Source organism: Portunus trituberculatus, chromosome 8 (assembly GCF_017591435.1).
Source record: "Portunus trituberculatus isolate SZX2019 chromosome 8, ASM1759143v1, whole genome shotgun sequence".
Classification (NCBI taxonomy): domain Eukaryota; kingdom Metazoa; phylum Arthropoda; class Malacostraca; order Decapoda; family Portunidae; genus Portunus; species Portunus trituberculatus.
The window spans coordinates 701,150-727,616 of NC_059262.1; the positions used below are offsets into that span (position 1 = coordinate 701,150).

General features: G+C 39.8%; 2 protein-coding genes across 2 annotated transcripts in view; both read right to left on the reverse strand.

Moving 5' to 3' along the window:
• Positions 1-549: 549 nt before the first annotated feature.
• On the reverse strand, positions 550-22,266 carry LOC123501078 (AF4/FMR2 family member lilli-like). Its single transcript, XM_045249660.1, has 7 exons — positions 21,936-22,266; positions 21,444-21,709; positions 20,863-21,064; positions 19,794-20,101; positions 11,572-11,748; positions 10,674-10,964; positions 550-938 (listed from the first exon to the last, which is right to left on the reverse strand). Exons 1-7 carry the CDS (start codon positions 22,135-22,137, stop codon positions 786-788), a joined length of 1,599 nt encoding a protein of 532 aa, XP_045105595.1. The 5' UTR covers positions 22,138-22,266; the 3' UTR covers positions 550-785.
• Positions 22,267-22,577: 311 nt separating this feature from the next.
• LOC123501080 (circadian locomoter output cycles protein kaput-like) overlaps positions 22,578-26,467 on the reverse strand; it is an 82,596-nt gene continuing 78,706 nt past the window's right edge. Inside the window, exon 14 of the mRNA XM_045249662.1 lies at positions 22,578-22,735. Within this exon, the coding sequence (XP_045105597.1) occupies positions 22,722-22,735 (14 nt within the window). The 3' untranslated portion in view covers positions 22,578-22,721. The remainder of the gene's footprint in view (positions 22,736-26,467) is intronic.

Genomic DNA, 26,467 nt, shown 5'->3' on the forward strand with positions numbered 1-26,467 from the left:
TCTCAAAAAAGGATGGCACTGGTGGTGGTAGTGGATAGGTGACAGTAGTAGTAGTAGTAGTAGTAGTAGTAGTAGTAGTAGTAGTAGTAGTAGTAGTAGTAGTAGTAGTAATGGCAATGGTGAATGTGGATAGGTCTTCTCAACTAATTCAAAAATATCTTGTTGAGTTATTGACTACTTTGGTTTGGCAGAGGAGGAGGAGGAGGAGGAGGAGGAGGAGGAGGAGGAGGAGGAGGAGGAGGAGGAGGAGGAGTGGGAGAGAGACAAGAGGAGGAAGTGAAAGACAAGAAACAAGAAGAAAAAACAGTAAAAAAAAAAAAATAAATAAATAAAAAATTAAGGCACAAGAAGAAAATGGGAAGGAAGAGGATTATGCAAAGAAATAAGAAAAAAACAAGAAAGAAAATGAAAATTTAAAGATAAAGAAAGGCAAGATGAAGAGACAAAGTGAAAAAAAGAAAAAACAGAATAATAATGAGAAGAACAAGAAGAAAAAGAAGAAAAAAAAAGAAGAAGAAGAAGAAGAGGATAAAAATAAGGCTACATTTGGGATTGGTGAGGTTAGCTTGAGTGGTAAATAGGACAAGGAAGACATGAATGATGGCGCAAAGATAAAGAAAGACACAAGGAGTAGAGGATAAAGAGTGAGGAAGAACAGTGTAAGGGTGAGGCTGAGCTGTGTGATAAAAATAGATAAAGAAGACAAACAAAGACAAGGATGAAGAGAGAAGAAAGCGACAATAAGTAGAAGACAAAGAGCGAGGAAGAACAGATTAAAAGTGAGGTTATTTTTTGGGTGGATGAGGTTGGGTTGTGTGGGGGTGATGTTGAGATGGGTTGGTGGTTGCATTGGGTTGAGCAAAAACCACCTGAGCCTGGTGGTGCGACAGCTGGTAGGGCAGAGCCATCCCCTGTGTGTTGCCAGTGGGAAGGTTCACCTGTGGGGGAAAGAGGTGAGTTAATGAGAGTGGGAAGACAGGTGTGTGGGGTAAAGAGAGAGGGAGAGTGAGAACGAGAAAAGAGATACCAGATGAGGTAGTGCTTGAGAGAGAGAGAGAGAGAGAGAGAGAGAGAGAGAGAGAGAGAGAGAGAGAGAGAGAGAGAGAGAGAGAGAGAATCAGTAATATATGATCCCACACACAAATAATATATAATCTGTCTTCTCTCCATACCAGACCAGCACACACACACACACACACACACACACACAAAAAAAAAAAAAAAAAAAAAAAAAAAAAAAAAAAGGCTACAAGAATGGTTCCAGAATTTGGAGGGATGACATATGAGGAGAGACTAAAGGCTATGGATCTACCAACTCTGGAACAGAGAAGGGAGAGAGGAGACCTGATACAAGTTTATAAATTTATCAACGGAATGGACCAAGTGGATAATGAGAAACTAATCCTGAGAGAAGAACCTGACATTTGAAGCCCAAGATCGCATAGTAAAAAGATGAGAAAGGGAAGATGTCTAAGAGATGTTAAAAAATAGTTTCCCACAAAGATGTGTTGAGACGTGGAATAGTTTGAGTGAAGAAGTGGTGTCAGCAACGAGTGTGCATAGTTTTAAAGAAAAATTGGATAAGTGTAGATATGGAGACAGGGCCACACGAGCATAAAGCCCAGGCCCTGTAAAACTACAACTAGGTAAATACAACTAGGTAAATACACACACACACACTGGCACATGTTGATGGGAGGCGGACGTGGAAACAACTGAGCTCCAGTAAACAAAACCAGCAACCACTGCAATTGCCTAGAACTGTGTAGTAGAGAAGTAGGGCTTTATATTAGTACAGGGTCCTGTGTCCATACGATAAAGAAAGAATTCTAAAGAAGTAAATATACATAATGGCCATAACTTTAACTTTGAAGGGTAAGGAGGAAACGTGGGAATCACCCTTCTAAGGATTTCGTGAAGAGACTAACAAAGAATTGCAAGTAAAAATGCAAATCAGGGAAATGAACATTATGGAAAGTAGCCTCAGCGATTTAATAGAAAGAGTGATATTTAGAAAAGAGGCAATGTAATTTAGAAGAAGAAAACAAAATGCTGAAAACCCAGTGTGATGAGCTAAAGTTAAGTATAAATGAGGTAGAGAGTTAGTAAAGAAACAGGAAAATGAAGTAATAGAAATGAAAGGTGAACATCTCGAATGGAAAAAGGAAAGAGAGGAAGAAAATGTTAGTTTTAAAGAAATCATGGAAACACAACAGAAAGAAAAGGTAGACCTAACCCAGGAAATAGTGAAAGTAATCAAACAGAAGGAATCAATGGTAAGGGATACAATGGACAAGAAGAGTATAGTTATCTATGAAGATAAGGAACCTGTAAGATTCAAGAGGAAGAAAGAACAAAAAAATGTAGCAGAAGATGTGGTAAGAAGTGTTCAGGGAGAAAGTGAAGATGGGGTGAGTGAAATTAAGGAAGTGCATAGACTAGAAAAATATACAGAGGGAGGGAAAAGATCACTGAAAGTCAAGTTCCGAACACAATCTACAGCATCAAAGGTGATACAGCATGCATGGAGGCTGGACAAGACACAACAATTCAAGAAAATTTGAATAAAAGGGGGCATGAATAAGGAGGAGAAGTAAAATAAAAGATCTTATAAGAGAGGCAAAGGAAAAAAAATAGAACAAATCAGAGGAAGAGAAGAAAAAGTTCTATTGAAAGGTCAAAGATGAGAGGATGAGGAAGTGGTATCTGACAAGGAAAGAATAAGAAAAGTCAGTAATGTAAGTAGAAACAGTAAATGGTCAGTAGCAAACACAAACATAAATGGTATAATATACACATTACAGAAAGTTAATAATTACATTAAGATAAAGCAGCCACACATCATGGGCATAACAGAAACTAAACTAAATGAGCCAGCAGAAAATATAAATATTGGTGATGGAAATTATAATGTGTGGTTAAGATCTAGGAATAGTAAGAAAGGAGGAGTGATGTTAATGACCAAGAAGAATATAGCAGTGGAAAATGTGGAGGTGGAGAAGGTATGGCAGAAGTAATCAAAATTAAGATAAAAGGAAAGGAAAAGGGAAAAAGAGATGTTGCAGTAGCATATGTACCACCACAAACTACAAACTAATGCATGGAGTCAAGAGGAGTCCAGTATAAAGGGATGTTGAGTGATATGGTTATTGTTTCAAGAAAATATTGCAAGAAAGCAGGAATGTAATACTTATGGGGGACTTCAACTGCAAAGAAGTATGCTGGGAAAAGTGGACTACACAAGGAGAAGAGTCGTGGGGATATAAATTACAAAACTTAACCCCTTCCCAGTGGAGGATCTATATATATAGATGTCTAAAAAATGCGACTTTTTGTCGGATCGTCTATTTAGACGCTTGTTCTTATTTTACTGCACTAAGTTGTAGTGTCGTCTATATATAGACGATTCCTTACAAATAACAAAATTCATAAAATAAATAATGATTTGGCATCTCAACTACCCAAACACTGGTCAACATGGCCTCTCAAGGCCGGTTACCATTTGTGCTTTGCTGATGGTGGATGTGCTGTGCACATAAGCTAATGCTGAAAATTTTTGCATTATTTACACTTTTTGTTATCATTAGCCTATCAAGTCAAAGAGGAAGAACTGTATCACACGCCAGTAACGTTGCCTAAAATGAATAGTAAAAAACAAATATGTATGTGAAAAATACGAGGAAAAGTGAAAGTAAATTACATCCAAGTCACAAGTTGTGGATGTGAGTAACTAAAACATTCATACAAGCATATTGACATATATTATCACCAATCAAACACAAACAACACTTACAAAGAGATTAAATTCTTTGTTCAGTTTTGTGGCAGAGTCTATACAGTGTTCCCTTGCTATTTCGCGGTTTGACTTTAGCGGCCTCACTGTTTTGCGGGTTTTATACATACTTGTAGATATGTTCTGTGGATATTTCACTATATCACGGGGTCCGTGGCGTCAGTTACAAATACGTACAGTACGTACAGTAATTCGGTAAGATGGTGTGTAATAACGACGACAATGTACGTTAATATGTACGTAAAGTACTGTACATTATTGTTCTTATACATATACGGTGTTCCCCCGCCACTTTGCGGTTCACGATAAAAATTAACAAATACAGCCATATCAGCAGCCATTTTGTGGAAAAACACATTGTTTCATGTTGATGCATGAGAGAGGTTTTTCAGCATGCCAAAAAAAGAGATGAGTTGACTCAGAGGCTTTGTACATACTCCTGGGCACTCATACAAAGTGTGTGATTGGTTCCCCACATGAGATCGACCAATGAGAGCACGAGTGAATTTATCCCGTGAGCTGATTGGCTGCGCATCATCGCAGCCTCACCCAACATCTTCCCTTGTATCTCGCCAGTCTCGTCCACGCTGTTGACTATCTCACATACTTTATCTTAGTGTTGCATTTGCGTTAACTTTTTTTTGTTTAAGTAGTGATTCGTTAAGCCCTTACAATGCCACCTAAGCGCTGTGCCCCTGCAAAAGCTTCCTCTAGTGAGCCCAAGAGGAAGAGAAAGATGATGACCATCAGTGAAAAAGTGAAACTTTTGGATATGATCAAAGAGGGCAGAAGAGGGTGAGTGTTACGTATCGTATGAGAGGGGGAGAGAGAGAGAGAGAAAAAGAGAGAGAGTAAATGTAAAATTACTGTATAAGGTTTAATAATTAAACAAATTTAAGTAAAATACTGTATATGTAAAGTATAAATACTGTTTGCATATTTTAAACATTCTGGTACCCACATACACATACACAAAAATTCCTAGCGGGGGGGGGCAAATCCTACTTTGCTGTTTTTCACCTTTCGCAGGGGTTTCTGGTATCCATTAACCGTGATAAACGAGGGATCACTATATACAGATGTCAATTACGAGTATCCATTTGTAGGGAAACTATATATAGACGTACAGATGAAGGTCAGTAGCATCTATATAGAGATGATTTTTTATTTGATACTTTGCTTATCTGCCCTGCTGCTGGGAAGAGGTTAATAATAATTAACATTATGGCACAGTGGATTAGGAAAACTAAAGAGTTGGAAGAAATAAGGAGGCATCGAGGCTCGACCTATAGTTTATGAAAGAAATTTAAGTCATTGAAGAAATTATCAGTGCCCTCTAGGGAAAAACTACCATCTATTAACTGAAATCAGCCTAGACAATGGCTCAGCAGTAAATAAGAACAAACCACAAAAAAAATGGAAAATATAATTATGGGAAGGCAGACTTCATAAAGTTAAGGGTATACTTCACAGAAGCTGAGTGCAATCAACTATATACAGCAAATAAAGGACAGTGGTACTTCGACATACAATCGCCCTAACATATGATTTTTTTTATATACGACGAAAAATTTGACATAATTTACGCCTTGAAATACAATGATATTTTTAAGATACGATTACCCATCAGTAGGTAGCGCAGCAATCGCTCTGCTACCCATGTCCACCCGAACATTCAGCCCGCATTGTGTATTGTTGTTCATCCTTTGTGTATGTATGTGTCTGTGCTCCTCGGCAGTGTGTATTTTTTATTAAGTTTTGTGAACTCAAGACCCCATGATCGTGGGTCCCAAAAGTAAGTTTGGCGAGAAACACAAAATAGCCTGTATTCACATACTGATTACACTTAGAAATTCAATAAACAAGTGAGTACAAATGGTTTTCTGCCCACAAGCAACTCTTCCTCTTTGCAATGCAAAACATCTGAAGTCTCTAGATGCTTTGGTTACCAAAATATCACAGGTTGAATGAGGTGGTATCATCGGTTTACGTGGCTTTATGTCCGATCAGGCTCAGCTGCCTTGGCTAGAGCGAGAGAAAATGGGCCTCTTGTATCCTTTCTCTCTCTCTCTCTCTCTCTCTCTCTCTCTCTCTCTCTCCTGCTGTCGCCTGTTCTGATACCACTCTCATTCAAAATTTGTCTCCCCGTAACATGGTGAGAGACCTGAGGTATAGAAGTAATGCTCACGGGAGAGGTGGCGGAATTAGACATAGTGAAATCACTCGCTACCACCTTCCATCGTTGGTGACACAATGACGTAGAGCATATGTTTACTCCTGCCCACAAGCAACTCTTTCTCTTTGCAATGCAAAAAACCATAAGCCTCTAGATGTCATGGTTACCAAAATATCACAGGTTGAATGAGGTAGTATCATCAGTTTACGTGGCCTTGCGTCCAATCAGGTTCAGCGGCCTTGGCTAGAGCATGAGAAAACGGGCCCCTTGTATCCTCTCTCTCTCTCTCTCTCCTGTCGCCTGTTCTGATACCAGTCTCATTCAAAAGTTGTCTCCCTATAACTTGGTGAGAGACCCAAGGTGTAGAAGAATCACGTGCGGGAAGGGTGGCGGAATCAGACACAATGAAATCACTGTCGATCACTCCTACCATTTATTGTTGGTGACACAGTGATATAAAGCATATATTTACTCCTGATGAGTGTTGCCAGCTCACAAGCAAAGAAAACGGGAAGAAAATAACCAAAATACAGCCATAAAAAGCCTAAACGTCTATCAACGTGCCCCATGCCTTACGTGATGAACGTCTAACGATGTGTCCCGAGTTTTGCGGGTTAAGTTGCTATTTTGAGCAATATAGTTAATTTACATTATGCATGCAATAAACATTGTATTTCTTATATTAAATCTATATTTGGTTGGTAATCAAATCATGTTATTTTTTTTTTTTTTTTGGGTGGGGGGTAAATTCATATCACAAGAACGAATTAATTGTATTTCCATTAATTTCTATAGAAAAAATTGATTTGATATACAATTTTTTTATATACAACGATCGTCACTGAAAGAATTAAAATCGTATGTTGAAGCACCACTGTACAAGGGAAATGGGGATATATTTAGGAATATCTATAATGAAGGGATTAAAAGATATGTTCCCAAAATCAGAAACAGTGAGGGAGAGAGAAAGGAAGACTGGTATAAGCATTAGATGTAAATAAATTAGAAGAATCTAAGATAGTAAGAAATGAATATGTCCAAACACTAAGAGAGGAACAAAGGAACTATGAGAAAGATATAGATGACAAATGCAAAAATGAGCCGAAACTCTTTTATAAGTACAGGCAACCCCCGTTTAATGAAGGTTCACACAACGAAATTTCGCTACAACGAAGGTTTCTTTTTACTACCATTTGCCCGAACACCAAACTCGCTTTAACAAAGTTTTATCCAGGTAATTTTTTCAAAATTTGAAAGCCCCATTGTATATCATGCAAGCTGACAGGCTTTTGAATACACCAGGAGCTGCTGGTACTAAGGCCTGCCTCAGGAGAAATCCTGAGACACCTGTAGAATAAAGATCAAGATCAAGCCTCTCGTGGACAACACAGGCGCTGCCGATACAAAGGCCTGACTCAGAAGAAATTCTGCGTCACCTGTAGCATCAAGATCAAGATCATGCGCACCACTCACTCCCCAGTCAAAACATAACAGCGTCACCAGCAGCTCATCTTCCCTAGTTCAACTTACCACCAAAACGCCCTGTAATGTAGCCTAACGTTCCTACAAAGACCAGAAAGTGTCTTACTCTAGAAGTGAAGCTGGGTATTATTCACAGACAAGAGAGAGGCCAGAAAACTAATAACATTGCTTGCCACCATCTTGACTCCATCTACTGTCTACTATTTTCAAATCAGCAGACTCTATTAAGAAGGCTGGTGAGACGGCATCTTCCTTGAAAGCTAAAAGAACCACCTGAACTTGTGACTCTACAATGGATAAAATTGTGGAAATGTGGTACATAAGTTTTGTATGCGGTACAATGATGCGCCCTTTGTTTACATTCCACATGTTGCCGGTTAGTGTATGTTAGCATGTCCTTTGTTTTTCCCATACTCCCTTTCTGTCTGACGTCACGTCCTTCCCCACAGTCCTCACTCGCCGCCGCCTGAGGCGGACACGCTTCGCCTCCTGCCTCTCGTTTCGCTCGGTTTACACTTATTGTGTATTGTGCTACCGTAAATACACTTTCATAATGGACTCAGGTGTCTCCATGCTACCCCTGTTTTACGACAACTACCACAAGTGTATTTCCCGTTTCACTCTCCCTCCCTTCATAAAGTTAAGATCATCAACATTATAAAGTTTTGTACATATATACATTAGTGTACATTATAATGACTTAAATTAAACTACCTAAATATTTAACTTCATAATTTTTACTTTCATTAAACCTTTTACTGTACTATGATGCACTCTCGCTTTGCTTACTCTCAATGGAAGTTCAAGTCAGGGGTTAAACTTGTTATAATCGGTTAAACAACGAAGTTTCGCTTAACGAAGTGTTTTTTAGGAACGTAACCCCTTCGTTAAGCGGGGATTGCCTGTACAGTATGTTACTGGGAAAATGAAAAAAAAGCAAACAATAGATAGATTAAAAGTTGATAATGTCACATATGAGGAAGCAAGATCACAGGCAGAGGTAATGAATAGGTGCTTTCAAATGGTATTCACCAAAGAAAACAAATTTGAAGGGACACAAACAGGTCATAGGGAAAAGGAAACGAGAAAGATCCACATAGATGTTGAGGAAATCAGGAAGATTATGAAAACCTTGGATGTGAATAAAGCTCAAGGTCTGGATGGGGTGTCAAACTGGATATTGAGGGAATGTCATAACCAGCTGGCAGAGATATTACATAAATAGAAGGAAAAGTACTGGATTGGATAACAGACTTCTTAAAGGATAGAGAAATGAAAACAGTGATAAAAAGGTAAAGAATCAAAATGGTGTAGAGTTATAAGTGGAGTTCCACAGGAAATGGTTTTGGCCCCTGTTATGTTCATAGTGTATATCAATGATATGGTTCATGAGGTGGACAGTTATATAAGCTTATTTGCAATGACACAAAGTTACTGAAGAGTGGAAAATTACATGGATTGTGAAATGCTACAGAAAGATTTGAATAAGATACATGAGTGGAGCAAGAAATGGGAAATGTAATTTAATGCAAAATAGTGCAGTGATGTAACTAGGGAAAAGCAAAAAAAAAAGACAGACGAGATCTTATACTATGAGAGGAGTAAAAATTCAGAAAACAAAAGAGGAGAAAGACCCGGGTATTACAATAAGTGACAACTTATCACCAGAAAAACACATCAACAACATAGTTGGTGAAACAGTTACCAAAAGAAATACTAAGAAAAATTAAATGGGCATTTACCTATATAGATGAAGAGATGATGAAAAAACTAATATAATACATTATTTGACCTAAACAAGAATATGGTGCACTTATATGGTCACCACATAATGAGAAAGATATAAAGAAGATAGAAAGGATTCAAAGAGCTGCAACCAAAATCATCCCCAGTTTGAGAGACCTAACATATGAGGACAAATTAAGATGTTAAAACTTCCAACATTGCAACAGAGGAGAGAAAGAGGAGACCTAATTGCTATATACAGGGCATGGAAGGATGGACACAGCTGACAAAGAAGACAGACCTATTGGTGTGGGACTCAAGAAATACAAGGGAACACGGCCTGAAATTGAAAAAAACCGCGTGTAGAAGAGACATTAAGAAATACAGCTTTCCAAACAGACGCATGATGAAACAGTAGTTCAACCAAGAAATATTCATGACTTTAAGGCTAAACTGGATGACTATAAGTATGGAGACAGGACAGCACCAGCATAGCTCTTTTCCTGTAAAACACAACTAGGTAAATGCATGCACACACTTAGCCCCTGGTGGAATAGGGACAGTCTTATACTATACTATATCCTTGAGCTTAGGCATGGCATGGCAAGCCACACAGTCACACACCCACAAGGACAGTAATGATAAATAAAATAGATGAAAAAGATATATAGCACGGGTGGGCAATGAAAGAGATAAGCTTGTGTTTTCTGGATGGTGGCACAGTTTCATTCAATAAGGTGCAGGTGCACAGTATTTACAGAGAGCAGCACCTCATTTCTTCATATTATCAAGGTTACAAGAATATTAGTTAACATACATGTAGGTTTTGGATCAACAGGTGAGGGAGAAGGCGCTGCTGCTGTGGCCGGCCAACTCCCACTAAACATAGATGCTTTCTAAGGTGAAAATGAAAAGGCAGAGTGTTATATTGTGCATAAGAGGACCGAAGGAAACACACTCTTAGCTAACTCAGTGCCCATGCCTCACACTGCCCACCACTTCACTCACCACCAACAAACAACTAACATTACGAGCCTGACTAAAAAGAAATAAATAACAATAACAATACATAAATAAATAAAAAAAATCAATGAAAAAACAACTTTCAAACCATATTAATAAAACACCAATGCAATGGAACACACACACACACACACACACACATTTACACACGCCTGGTAGCTCAGTGGTTAGAGCACTGGCTTCACAAGCCAGAGGACCGGGGTTTGATTCCCCGGCCGGGTGGAGATATTTGGGTGTGTCTCCTTTCACGTAGCCCTGTTCACCTAGCAGTGAGTAGGTACGGGATGTAAATCGAGGAGTTGTGACCTTGTTGTCCCGGTGTGTGGTGTGTGGCTGGTCTCAGGCCTATCCGAAGATCGGAAATAATGAGCTCTGAGCTCGTTCCGTAGGGTAACGTCTGGCTGTCTCGTCAGAGACTGCAGCAGATCAAACAGTGAAACACACACAAATACAGACAGAGAGACAGACACACACCTGAGCTGGAGTAAAGGTGGACACAGAGATGGTTGGGGAGGAGGCAGCAGAGGGCGAAGTCATGGCCACGGGCTGCACCAGGGACGACCCCACCCCTGCCAGCATGCCCGTGGTGAAGGTGACGGTCCCTGTGCCCCCCGCCAGTCCTGCAGTGACTGCCAGCCCCTCCATGCCTCCTGCCATGCCCATACCCTGCCCACTGCTCACCCCCACCATGGACCCTGCTCCACCAGCCCCACCTTGATAGACACCACTGGCCACGCTGCTGGTGGCAGGGTACTGCACGCTGCCCTGTGTCGGGACAATGGGTGTGGTCAGTGTGATGGAGGAAAGGGAAGGGAAGGGAATGGAGGGGAAGGGAAGGGAAGGGGTTTGGGACTTTTCTTATGAGGTGCCACAACAACAACTACTCATATGGCACTGAGGGCCACCATGAAGAGGAGAGTAAACATGTAATTAACTAAATTACTAACGTGTGACAGTGAATACTTCCATGATGATGTCAGTGTACTACATAAAGTACTACAGGAGGAAGTAAAGGAATAAGACAATCACAATTTATAAATGAGTTGCACTGCGTCAAAATATTTCATAATTAAAAATAAAATAGAAGTTCATAATCTATCACATTTTCATTCAATATATTCGGGGAAAAAAAAATCTCTAAATTAATAAATGTGTTATGCATTTGGAAATCCATAACATATATAAAATCGTACCTGCATAAAAACTTGTAAATCAAACAGTAGAGTTTAAATGTAATAGAAGTGTGTGTGTGTGTGTGTGTGTGTGTGTGTGTGTGTGTGTGTGTGTGTGTGTGTGTGTGTGTGTGTGTGTGTGTGTGTGTGTGTGTGTGTGTGAGTGAGGAAGGGTATACAGAGTGCAGTGGTGTGGTCACCTTGTACATCTGTTGTAGGCTGATGCTGCCATACTGGGCCATGATGAGCTGGTCGTTCACCTGCCGCAGCTCTTCCTGCTGCCTCAGGATCTGCTGCTGCAACTCGGCATGTTTCCGCCGCAACTGCTCCTGAAGCTGTCTCTGATCTGGACTCAGGATCAGAGACTGCCGGAGGCCCTGCAGCAACCAGGGACCTGTTAGGCACCCCTCCACCCTCCATCCTTCACCCCACACCTCCCAATATCCACCTTACACCCTCCACCCAGAAAACTCCTCTATGACATAATGGTGGTGCACATGTTGTTCAGTTATCAAAGGGGCAATGAAAAGTTTCAGCCTCAACTTGTAACACACCAACAAGTGAGTTAACACAGTGTTCCTGACACAGCAATCACCCACTGGAATGCACCACCTCACTAACTGACTGACTCACTAACCAAGCTTTGTGTGTGTGTGCAAAAAACATGCACTGCTTGAAAGGTAAACATGGTAAATCAACTCTCAAAGAATAGGACATTACAAACTTAATTCAATACTGCAAAAATACAGTTAAATAAGAACAGATAAGTAAGAAGACACACACACACACACACACACACACACACACACACACACACACACACACTTCCATTATATGGATAAAGATATGATGAAGAAATTAATTAGTACGGTAATTAGACCAAGATTGGAATATGCTGGAGTGGTTTGGTCCCCTTATAAAAAGAAGCATATAAGGAAGTTGGAGAGATTGCAGAGAATGGCAACAAAAATGGTTCCGGAAATGGCAGAAATGACCTATGAGGAGAGATTAAAAGAAATGAATTTGCTTACCTTGGAACAAAGAAGAGAAAGAGGAGATTTAATACAGGTTTATAAACTGTTGAACGGACTGGATGAAGTGGATAATGAGCAAATGATGTTGAGAGAGGAAAACTTAAATAGAACTACGAGATCGCATAGTAAAAAGATAGCCAAGGAATATGCTTGAAGGATGTGAAGAAATATAGTTTCCCACAAAGATGTGTGGAGGTGTGGAATGGTTTGAGTGAGGAGGTGGTGTCAGCGAGGAGTGTGCATAGTTTTAAAGGAAAGTTGGATGTGTGTAGATATGGAGACGGGGCCACACGAGTATGATACCCAGGCCCTGTAAAATTACAACTAGGTGAATACAACTAGGTGAACACACACACACACACACACACACACACACACACACACACACACACACACACACACTATGGTTAATACAATGGACCAATGAATGGAGGAGTCAACAAGGTACAGGGGGGAAGAACCATCGTTGCTTGATCTAGTATTCACAAAGAAACCAGAGCCTCCTCCAATCATACAATACCTTAGTCTAATGGGAAGAAGTGATCATGTGACATTAGAGATGTAAATACATAAGGAGGATGGAATAAGCTACAGAGATGACTATAAAGGAGAGAGATTAAATTATACAAGAGCGGATTTTGAAAAATTAAGGATTTTTTTTTGCTGACATTGAGCGAAGAAACATTATATATGAAAAGACAATACAAGGGAAATATGAAATATTCTTACAGAAATATAATGAAGGAGTAAAAAACTATGTACCTTTTTATAGAGTTAAGAAAAAATACAAGCTTGGTAAATTGCTAGATGCATAGTAGCTAAAAAGGCAAAAGATAAAGTGTGAATGCAACTCTTAAAACAGGGAAATGACTATAACAGACAGCAGTACAAAGATGCTAGAAATGAATAGATTAGAGTAAGGAGAGAGGAAGAGAGAAAGTTTGAGAAAGATGTAGTGAATAAAAGCAAAGAAGAACCCAAACTTTTCTACAAGTTTATAAATGGCAAAATGAAGAACAAGGAAAAAATAGAAAAAATAATTAAAGGAAGGAAGATAAACCAAACAGAGAAGGAAATGTGTGAAAAAATGAATGAGAGCTTCAAAACAGTATTCACTACAGACGATGATTTCACAGAATCTAATAGGACATGGGATTGCCAAGGATTATAGGAAATTGCAGTGTACAAGGAGGATATTGGAAAATTACTGGATAATTTGGATGTTAGAAAAGCAGGGACTGTTTGCTGTTGCAAGAAGATATATACAAGATCTATGAATGGAATACGAAGTGGAAATTGGAGTTTAATGCCAAGAAATGTCACATAATGGAACTAGGAAAGAACAAAAGAAGACCGGTATGGAACTATTTAATGGGAGAAGAAGAAATAATGAAGACTAAAGAGGAAAAAGATCTGGGAGTGATCATACAGGAAAATCTGAATCCCGAAAAACACATAAGCAAGATATTTGGATTATCATATAAAATGTTGAGTAATACAAGAAAGGCATTTCGACACATGGACAAAGATATGTTGAAAAAAATCATCACAAGCATGATACACCCAAGGCTAGAATATGCAGCAGTGGTGTGGTCTCCAAGCACTAAAAAGGATATAAGAAGATTAGAAAGATTACAGAAGATTGCTACAAAGGTGGTGCCGGAACTAAAGGACCTAACACATGAAGAACGACTGAAAGAAATGGGACTACCAACCTTACAAGATAGAAGACCTAATAACAATGTACAAGATAGTGAATGGCATTGAAAAGACAAGACAATGAAGATCTGGTGCTGGTGACAGAAGAAGATGGAAGGACAAGAGGACATGAAAAGATCAGGATGAGGCAGTGTGAGAAGGATATTAGAAAATACAGTTTTCCACACAGCACAGTGGAGAAGTGGAATGCATTGAATAATGAAGTTGATACAGCACATAATGTGCATAACTTTAAGGAAAAATTAGATAAATGGAGACATGGAGACAGGACACTATGAGCCCCACTTGAACTCTGTATAATACAACTAAGTAAATACAACTAGGTAAATACACACACACACACACACACACACACACACAAGGAAAACTTCAAGGCAGCGAGAAATGAATATGTTAAGGTGAGGAAGGAAGAGGAAAAAAACTTCGAAAAAGATATTGTCGAAAAATGTAAGGAGCAACCAAAATTGTTCTATAGATTCATAAATGGAAAAATTAGGCAAAAAGAAATAATAGAAAGGTTAAAAGGAGAGAACGGGATGGTGGAAGACCCAAAAAGTATGGCAGAACTATTAAATAAAAAATTCCAGAAGGTCTTTACTAAAGAATCCAAATTTGAGAGGCCACAGGGTAATAGAGAGACAATCTATATGAAAGAGATTAAAGTAACCAAGCTTGAAATAAAAGAGTTAATGAAGGAACTGGATGAAGAGAAGGCAATGGGACCGGATGAAGTCTCAGGCAGAATACTGAAAGAATGTAGGGAAGAACTAGCAAGTCCTATATACAACATCATTAAATGCTCAATAGAAAATGGAACAGTGCCAGTAGAATGGAAAAGAGCTGAGGTGGTTCCCATATATAAGAACGGAAGGAAAGAAGAACCTTTAAATTACAGACCGGTATCACTAACTAGTGTAATATGCAAGATGTGTGAAAGAATAATAAAGAAACAATGGATCGAGTTCCTTGAAGACAACAAATTAATATCAAATAGCCAATTTGGTTTTAGAAAAGGACGGTCTTGTGTAACTAATTTATTGAGTTTCTATTCTAGAATAGTTGATAGAGTACAAGAGAGAGAGGGGATGGGTTGACTGCATCTATTTGGATTTAAAAAAGGCGTTTGACAAAGTGCCACACGCAAGATTACTGTGGAAGTTAGAGGAGAAGAGTGGCTTAAAAGGAAGCACATTGAGATGGATAGAAAATTATTTGAAAGGGAGAGAAATAAGGACGGTAGTTAAAGATATGAAGTCCAAGTGGAGAGAAGTAGAAAGCGGAGTGCCACAGGGGTCAGTATTGGCACCAGTACTTTTCCTCATTTATATTAACGACATGCCAGAAGGAGTGAACAGCTACATAAATTTGTTTGTGGATGATACAAAACTGTGCAGTTATAAAGCAAAAGGAGGATTGTGAAATACTGCAAGAAGACCTAAATAAGATCTGGGAATGAAGTAAGAAGTGGGAAATGGAATTCAATGTGAACAAAAGCCATGTCATGGAAATGGGAAAGAGTGAAAGATGACCTGTGGGAATCTATAAGATGGGAGATGGAGTAGAACTGGAGAAAGTCAAAAAGGAAAAGAACTTAGGAGTGACGATGGAAGAAAACAATCAACCAGTAAGCCATATTGATAGAATTTTAGAGAAACATATAATTTGCTAAGAAATATTGGAGTAGCATTTCACTACATGGACAAAGAAATGATGAAGAAATTGATAAATACTATAATAAGACCCAGATTGGAATATGCAGGAGTAGTGTGGACCCCTCATAAAAAGAAACACATAAGAAAATTGGAGGCTACAAAAATGGCTACAAGAATGGTCCCAGAACTTGAAGGGATGACATATGAGGAGAGACTAAAGGCTATGGATCTACCAACCTTGGAACAAAGAAGGAGAGAGGAGACCTGATACAAGTCTATAAATTGATCAACGGAATGGACCAAGTGGATAATGAGAAACTGATCCTGAGAGAAGAATATGACACCAAGCACAAGATCGCAAAGTAAAAAGCTGAGAAAGGGAAGATGTCTGAGAGATATAAAAAAAATATAGTTTCCCGCAGAGATGTATTGAGACGTGGAACAGTTTAGATGAAGAAGTAGTGTCTGCAACGAGTGTGCACACTTTTAAAGTAAGATTGGATAAGTGTAGATATGGAGACGGGGCCACACGAGCATAAAGCCCAGGCCCTGTAAAACTACAACTAGGTAAATACAACTAGGTAAATACACACACACACACACACACACACACACACACGAGACGCGGTAGAGGAAGCATGCAATACCGTCGCTCCCAAGAATCAGCTGATCTTCACTACCTTTGTTTTGGTTTACAGTGGCCTGGGCGAAAAGTGTGGACTCATTTTTTTTCATGAATACAGTGTTAAATAATAATGTGAGAAAGATATTCCATCTAAATGCAGGTATGTGACAAGGGAAAGAATGAAAGCTGATGATGACAATGTTGGTGAGGGAGAAAGAGAATTTGAAGGCTTTGATATGGCGCAAACTTCACTATTTGATAGAATCTTGACTATCGAACGTAAATTAGATAAATTGATAAAGGAGAATATGGGAATGAAAGAGAATGAAGAACAGGATAAAGAGCTCCAGAAATTGAAAGAAAGGGTAAAGAGTGGAAGAAAAAATGATAAGAACAAGAAATTAAAAATGATGTATACAAACATAGATGGGATTTTATCTAGTAAATTAGAATTAAGAGATTATATAAAGAAAGAAGAGCCAGATATTGTATGCCTGGTGGAAACAAAGTTAAATGAGGCAATAAAAATAGACATAGATAAAAGGTATAATATATGGAGGAGAGACAGAGTGGGTAAAGGAGGAGGAGGAGTCATGATGATGTTAAGGAAGGAGATGGTGATAAATCAAGTGGAGTATGGGGAAGGAAAATCAGAAATACTGTATGTTAAGATGCATATTAACAAAAAGGAGTTAACAATCATTAGAATATATGTGCCACCAAAAAAACTCATGGACTAACCAAGAATATAGAGACATAATAGATGACACAATAAGGAGTCTTACAAGAATCATTAAGGAAAGGAGAAAAGTGATATTGGTAGGAGATTTCAACTGTAAGGAGGTAGACTGGGAAAATTATGAAAGTGGTATGGAAGAAGATGCCTGGGGAGATAGATTCCTGAACCTAATGATAGATAATTTGATGGTCCAAAGAGTAAAGGAAAACACAAGATTCAGAGGAAATGATGAGCCGGCAAGATTAGACCTAGTTTTTACAAGGGATATACCAATTGACGATGATATAAGATACAAGTGCCCATTGGGAAAGAGTGACCATGTAATATTAGAAATGGATATAGAAGAAGGAAAGGAAGATAGAGATGAATCATACAAAGGAGACCGATTAAATTACAGAAAGGCTGATGTTGAGAATCTCAAGAACTATTTTAAAAACGTAAACTGGGAGGAGATGGAAAACTCATTAACGGTTCAAGAGAAATATAACTTATTTTTGGAAATATACAAAACTGGGGTCAGGAATATGTTCCGAAATATAGACCTAAAGAAGAAGGAAAGAAAGATTGGTTTAATGCAAGATGTGCTCGGGCAAAGGAGAAACGAGATGGAGCATGGAAAAGGTGGAGAAGAAACAGAAATCCAGAAAATAAGGAAAACTTCAAAACAACAAGAAATGAATATGCTAAGGTGAGAAAGGAAGAAGAAAGGAACTATGAAAAGGACATTGTCGAAAAATGTAAGGAACAACCAAAATTGTTCTACAGATTCATAAATGGAAAAATAAGACAAAAAGAAACAATAGAAAGGTTAAATTAAAGACAAAAACGGAATGGTGGAAGACCCAAAAAGCATGGCAGAACTGTTAAATAGTAAATTTCATGAGTTCTTTACTAAGGAATCCAAATTTGATAGACCACAGGGTAATAGAGAGACTGTCTATATGAAAAAGATTAAAGTAACCAAGCTTGAAATAAAAAAGTTGATGACGGAACTAGATGAGGAAAAGGCAATGGGACCGGATGAAGTCTCAGGCAGAATACTGAAAGAATGTAGGAAAGAACTAGCAAGTCCAATATACAACATCATAAAATGCTCAATAGAAAATGGAACAGTGCCAGTGGAGTGGAAAAGAGCTGAGGTGGTTCCCATATATAAGAGCGGAAGGAAGGAAGAACCTTTAAATTACAGACCGGTATCACTAACTAGTGTAATATGCAAGATGTGTGAAAAAGTAATAAAGAAGCAATGGATTGAGTTTCTTGAAGACAACAAAATATTATCAAATAGCCAATTTGGTTTTAGAAAAGGTCGGTCATGTGTGACAAATTTATTGAGTTTCGTACTCTAGAATAGTTGATAAAGTACAAGAGAGAGAGGGATCTAAAAAAGGCGTCTGATAAAGTGCTACATGAAAGATTACTATGGAAGTTAGAGGAAAAGGGTGGCTTAAAAGGAAGCACATTGAGATGGATGAAGAATTACTTAAGGGGGAGCGAAATAAGGACGATAGTTAAAGATATGAAGTCCAAGTGGAGAACAGTAGACAGCGGAGTGCCACAGGGGTCAGTATTGGCACCAATACTTTTCTCGTATATATAAATGACATGCCAGAGGGAGTGAACAGCTACATAAATCTGTTTATGGACGATGCGAAACTGTGCAGAGTCATTAAACAAAAGAGGATTGTGAAATACTACAGGAAGACTTAAACAAGATCTGGAAATGGAACAAAAAATGGGAGATGGAATTCAATGTGGACAAAAGCCATGTCATGGAAATGGGAAAAAGTGAAAGACGACCAGTGGGAATCTATAAGATGGGAGATGGAGTAGAACTAGAAAAAGTAAAAAGGAAAAGGACTTGGGAGTGACAATGGAAGAAAATAATCAACCGGTTAGCCATATTGATAGAATTTTCAGAGACGTATAATTTGCTAAGGAATATTGGAGTAGCATTTCACTATATGGACAAGGAAATGATGAAGAAATTGATAAGTACTAAAATAAGACCTAGATTGGAATATGCAGGAGTTGTGTGGACTCCCATAAAAGAAACACATAAGAAAATTAGAGACTACAAAAATGGCTACAAGAATGGTTCCAGAATTTAAAGGGATGACATATGAGGAGAGACTAAAGGCTATGGATCTACCAACCTTGGAGCAGAGAGAGAGAGAGGATCTGATACAAGTTTATAAATTGATTAAAGGAATGGATGAAGTGGATAATGAGAAACTGATCCTGAGAGAAGAATATGACTTTAGAAGCACAAGATCGCACAGTAAGAAACTAAGGAAGGGACGATGTCTGAGAGATGTTAAAAAATTTAGTTTCCCGCAAAGATGTGTTGAGACTTGGAACAGTTTGAGTGAGGAAGTGGTGTCAGCAAAGAGTGTACATAGTTTTAAAGAAAAATTGGATAAGTGTAGATATGGAGACGGGACCACACGAGCATAAAGCCCAGGCCCTGTAAAACTACAACTAGGTAAATACACAAACACACACACACACACACACACACACACAGAAAGGGACACTCAAGTTTGGAATTGACTAAAAGATGATATAGTTTCAGTGACAACTGTACAGAAACTAAAGGAAAACTTAGACACATACAGACACACACACACACACCACAGGGCCACACCATCACCTCAGTAGTGGAGGTCGCCGGCAGCTGTATAGGGAAGTTGGTGACCACAGGATTGACGGGAAACACGGGGGAGAAGGGCACGGCTGCCACCTGGACCACCTGTGCCGGCGTGGCGCTGCTCACTGCCGGCGCTGCTACCCCTACCACCCCCTGCTGCCCTACTGATCCCTGATCACTAAGGGTGCCACTGCCGGACTGCCCTAGGTACTGCTGCTGCTGCTGTTGTTGCTGCTGTTGCTGTTGCTGCTGTTGTTGCTGTTGCTGCTGTTGCTGTTGTTGTTGTTGTTGTTCGACGCTGCCATAACCTCCTGAGAAAAATTTGATTACTATTTTTTTTCTTGTATCATTTTGGATTCTCTCTTTCTGAGCCCTTCATTCCTCACTAACTACCATTTATTTATATCTTAAAGCCTATGTTCCCCTTTCTCCGTGCCAATTTCTTTTTCTAATTATCCTTTTTCTATGTTTTTCATTTTGTTCCTGTCTCCACCCTCTCCTCCTCCCTATCCTTATTCCTATCCATCCCTTTTCTTTACTTTCTTCCAAGTCTAGATCTTCCTATCTACTCCCTTCTCTCCTCTCTATCTATTATTTATTTCTATTTCCTATCACACTCCTCCAATCTCTATCAAACACCTGCTTTTTATTTCTCTTTTACCTCTCACTTTATCATTTCTTTCTCTTCTCTATCTTCATGTTTATAATTTTCTCTTTTCCATCTTTCTGTCTATAATTTCATCTTCTCTACTTCTCTATTTATCATTTCTTTTCTTTGCCTATCAATTATGTCTTTTCTTTATTTTTTTATCATTACCTTATCTTCACTATCTATCTTTCATTTCTATCTTTTCTCTAGCTCTCTACCACTTTCTTTTCCTTACCTATCAATCATTTTCTTTTCTCTTCTCTACCTCGCTGTCTATTATTTCTTTCTCTCCTCTACCTACCTATCATTTGCTTTTATCTACCACTTTGTCTATCATTTCTTTCTTTTCTCTACCTCTCAATTTGTCATTCCTTTTTCTTTCCTATCAAACACCCTGCCATGCCCTACCCTCCTCCTCCTCACCTGAGTTATGAGAGCTAGTGCTTCCAAGGGGTGACGTCACCATCATTTGCAAGAACTGGTCCTCCTTTTTCTCCTCCTCGTATGAGCCAGAGAGCCGTGGGGAGGAGAGGGACTGAGATAATTCTGGCAGTAGTTCAAGCTTCTTGCAGTAATACCTCTCCCTGGGGCCAGCCTTGGTGGGTATGTATGCGCTTGTACCATCCTGCAATGGTGGGTTCACTTAGTTCAGGTTAAATGTTAATTCCTGTTTTGTTTTATTTGCTTGGTTAAGTCAAGTTAAGTTGGATTTGGTTTGATTCGATAAGATAAGGTAAGGTAAGGTAAGGTAAGGTAAGGTTAGGTTAGGTAAGGTAAGGTTAGGTAAGCTGGGGTTGGGGTTAGGTTGGATTGGATTGGATTGGATTTGGTTTGGTTTGGTTTGGTTTGGTTTGGGTTAGGTTAGGTTGTGTTGGGTTTGGTTTGGTTGGATTGAGTGTTAAGTTAGGTTTGGCTGAGTTTGGTCTTATTGTCAGTCTAGTTAGGTTATTTCATGTTAAGTTATCTTGGTGCAGGAGAGGGTAGTTGTCAGCCTGCTTGTTTACCTGCTGTGGGTGGGAGACATGGGAGGCAGCAGAACCATCTGAGCAGGGGGAGGAGGGGGGTGGCAAGTCATCCAACAACAGCTGCTGGGACTGCTGCTGCTGCTGCTGCTGCTGCTGCTGCTGCTGCTGCTGCTGTCGCTGTTGTTGTTGTTGCTGTTCGTGTTGTTGTTGTTGTAGCATATGTTGCTGCTGCATTCTTGACCTCTTCCTGTTAGTGACACCCTCCCCCATGCCCGTCCCCGTCCCCCTACGGTACTGACTAGACTCTGCGGACACCAAACATCAGCATTAGACTCAGCAGTAACAAACACACACCTCACACAACCCACACAACACAACACAACATTACACTCATCACAAATCCAACCCCCTCCCCCAATCAATCACACACATATCACAGTGCATGGCATCAACCAAAGCCACTGCCACAGCCACAGCTGAGGACATGGCCAGGCTAGGCACTGCTGACAAGGAGGATGTGGGGCGCCTCACCTGAGCGTGTCTTGGAGGGCCAGGAGGGCAGTTCTCTGGAGGACAGGTGCTGCTGGCTCATCTGTGGGTAGGAGTGCTGGCTGCTGGGGGACAGTGAGGCAACCAGCTGCCCCTGCCCAACCAGCTGCTGCTGCTGCTTCTGTTGCCTGGAGGGAACCTGGGAGGACTCTGGGGAGGGAAGGAGGGGGGTAAGGGGTGGCATGAGATGCTGCTGCTGCTGCTGGGAAGGCACCCCTACACACTGCTGCTGCTGTTGCTGTTCCTGTTGTTGTTGTTGTTGTTGTTGTTGTTGTTGTTGTTCCTGTTGTTGTTGTTGTTGTTGTTGTTGTTGTTGTTGTTGTTGTTGTTGCTGTTGCTGCTGCTGTTCCTGCTGCTGCTGCTGAATTTCTTGCAGCTGCTGGTGCTGCTGTTCTTGTAGCTGCTGCTGTTGCTTCTGTTGCTGCTGATGTGCTTGCTGCTCTGCTGAGGTCTGCTGCTGCTGGAGGTACTGCAGGGGATCCTGGGATGCCACGCTGTCCCTTGCCACCACTGGCTTCTCCTCCACCAGCTGCTGGGGTGTGGGGGGTGCAGGGGGACCCAGTGGAGTGAGGGGTGGGGGCAGATCCACCACTCCCGATGCTGGTCCTGCCCCCAGGCCAGCAAGGCCTAGGCCAGAGGGCCCTGCACTGGCTCCACCCCCGCCACCACCACCACTGGATGCCAGGCTAAGCTCCCCATCGGGGCCACTTGCATCCACCTCTACCTTGCACTTCTCCTCTCCACCAGACTCCTTCAGCAGCTCCTCCTTCACACTGCTGTAGCTGTGGACACATGGCACAATGAGCACCAACTGCCACAACACACACACACACACACACACACACACACACACACACACACACACACACTAAAATAAGACCTAGATTGGAATATGCAGGAGTTGTGTGGACCCCCCATAAAAAGAAACACATAAGGAAATTGGAGAAACTACAAAAAATGGCTACAAGAATGGTTCCAGAATTTAAAGGGATGACATATGAGGAGAGACTAAAAGCTATGGATCTACCAACCCTGGAACAGAGAAGAGAGAGAAGGGATCTGATACAAGTTTATAAACTGATAAACGGAATGGATCAAGTGGATATATTGAAACTAATCCTGAGAGAAGAATATGACATTAGAAGCACATGATCGCATAGTAAGAAACTGAGGAAGGGAAGATGTCTGAGAGATGTTAAAAAATATAGTTTCCCACAAAGATGTGTTGAGACTTGGAACAGTTTGAGTGAGGAAGTGGTGTCAGCAACGAGTGTGCATAGTTTTAAAGAGAAATTGGATAAGTGTAGATATGGAGACAGGGCCACACGAGCATAAAGCCCAGGCCCTGTAAAACTACACTCCACGCTCCATGGAAAGCGGACGTGCCTCCTGCTGAGAGTGGCATCTAACTAACACTCTACACGCTAAGCAATGTGCTTGGAGTGAGAACCGTTATTGGTACTAAAGGGCGACCAGAGTGAGTGAACGAGTGTACAGAGTGAAAGTAGCTTGGTGGCGTGTACATAAGAGTGATCGGAGGTGTGGGAACCTCCGCACTCCAAACGACAGAGCGGGAACCACACATAACAGTCATAACAGCCACCAACGCATCCCACCACACACACGTAGCTACCAGGCCTGGCCCCCAGTGCACACCACTACACACCCACATGCTCCCCGGAAGAGTGAAATAAAATGGATAGACCGGTAAGAAATAAGTTACCAAACTCAAAATGTGCCGATGAGGCCCAGGGAGCAAACCCGAAAGTGGCCAATCAAAACATGAGTCCATCTTCAACAGGAGCAACAATGCAAGGTAGACTGGTAATGTTGGAGAAGAGATTTGAGGAGTTGGTGAAGGAATTAAAAGTTCAGAGGAGTGAGGAGGAGCAGGATAGAGAATTCCGCAAGGCTTTGAAGGAAAGAGTTAAGAGACTGGAGGAATGAAAAACAATTGGTGGATGAGAATGCACACTTGAGAGTGGAGGTTGAAAAATACAAGAGATGGTTGGAGGAGAAAATGGAGAGAGTAGTAAAGGAGAAAGATGACTTTAAGGAAATGATTAGTGAGCAGAATGAAAGGTTTGAAAGGGAATGGGAATTGAAGAAAACACAATGGACTGAGTCGAGGGAAGCAGAGATGGTTGGATTGCAAGAAATAATTAAAGATCAGTTGAAGGAAGACAAAAAAGAAAGGTCCAAGGAACTGGTTAATGTTATGAATAAGGAAACATTGATAAAATAAATAGCAGAAAAGAAGAAGAGTGTGTTAATATTTGGGATGAAAGAACAAAATATAACATATAAGCCTAAGAGAATTAAGGAAGAATTAAAAACGGTAAGAGATCTGTTCAAAAATCTAAATGATGATGAAAAAAAAAGATCTACAAGAAGAAGTGGAAGAGATCCATAGACTGGGTCCGTATAAAGAGGGAGTAAGGACACCGATTAAAATAGTACTGAAGTCACAACAATCTGTGGAGATATCTTATAAAGAACATCAAAATTAAGAGAGGTAGAAGGTTGTAAAGAGGTGTACGTAAGAAAAAATAGAAATGAGGAAGAGAGGAAAAGATATAAGGAATTGTTGGAAGAGGCGAGAAGGAAAAATGATGAACAGTCTGAAGAGGAAAAAAAAAAAAGGTTTTTTGGAGAGTTATAGGAGAGAGAGTCAGAAAGTGGTATGTGGAGAGAAGGAATGCGGAGGAACCCCTAGAGGGAGCAGTGGGTGGACCATAATGTATACTAATATAGATGGGATACTGTCAAGTAGATTGGAATTACAAGACTATATGATGGTGGAGAAGCCTGATATAGTGTGTTTGAGACAAAATTACATGAAAAAACAAAGGTAAATTTGGATAATAAATACAATATATGGAGAAAGGATAGAGAAGGTAAAGGTGGAGGAGGAGTTATGTTTATGACGAAGAAGGAGATAAATGTGGATAAGGTTTGGTATGGGAAGAACAACGCAGAAGTGATAAGCATAAGGTTAAAAAGTGATGGAAAAGAATTAATAATCATGGTGACCTATGTACCTCCTAAAACAAATTCTTGGACATTAAGGGAATACGACAATATGATCAAGGATACTTTACAGAGTTTGGAAAGTGTATTAACTAGAAAAAGAAAGGTGATACTATAGTAGGAGATTTTAATTGTAAGGAGGTGGATTGGGAAAATCTAGTAAGTGGTGTTGGAGAGGAAGCATGGGAGAGAGATTCTTAATCTAATGATGGAAAATATGATGGAACAGAGGGTGAAAGAAAATACTAGATATAGAGGAGATGATGAACCGGCTAGACTGGATTTGGTGTTAACACGAGAAGTGTACCTATGTGGGGATATACAATACAAATGTCCTTTGGGAAAGAGTGATCATGTGGTTATGGAAATGCAGATAGCAACAACACAGCGAAGGAAAGATGAGACATACAGGAGTGGTAGATTGAATTATAGAAAGATGGACACAGAAAGTTTGAAAAATTATTTCAGAACATTAGATTGGGAGATGTTACAAATCAGAGAAGTGCAAAAAAATATGAGATTTTTATGAAATATTATAAAGGAGTTATGAAATTTGTACCAAAGTATAAACCGAGAGAGGAAGGAAGAAAGGATTGGTTTAATGCAACTTGTGTTAAGGCTAAAGAAAAGAGATGTGGCTTGGAAAAGATGGAAAAGAGCAGGAATATACTAAATAAGGAGAATTATAGAGTGGCGAGAAATGAGTATGTGAGGGTAAGGAGGAGGAAGAAAGAAAATTTGAAAAGATATTGTAGACAAGAGTAAGGAACATCCAAAATTGTTATACAGGTTCATAAATGGTAAACTTAAAAAGAGAGTCCATTGAAAGGTTAAAAGGAGAGCAAGGGATAGTAGATGACCCTAAAAATATCGCGGAATTGCTAAATAATAGGTTTCAACAAGTATTTAATAAAGAAACAATGTCTGTAAACCCTCAGAATGTAGAAGGAAATGTGCACATGGATGACATTAAGATACCTAAAAAGGAGTTATATAAAATGTTGGAGGAACTTAAAGATGATAAAGCGATGGGACCAGATGAAGTTTCAGGAAAATTATTGAAGGAATGTAGAGAAGAATTGATAGATCCATTATATGTTATTATAAGGTGCTCATTAGAAACGAGGGAAGTACCGGTAGAGTGGAAAAGAGCTGAAGTGGTGCCCATTTATAAGGGAGGCAGTAAGGAAGAGCCTCTTAACTATAGACCTGTGTCTTTAACAAGTGTGGTCGGTAAGATTTGTGAGAGGGTGATAAAGAAATATTGGATACGGTTCCTGGAGGATCATAAGTTATTATCGGATCATCAATTTGGCTTTAGGAAAGGGAGGTCATGTGTAACAAATCTACTGAGCTTTTATTCAAGAGTGGTTGACAAAATACAAGAGAGAGAGGGATGGATGGACTGTGTATATTTGGATTTAAAAAAGCTTTTGACAAGGTACCTCACATGAGACTGCTATGGAAATTAGAGATTTATGGAG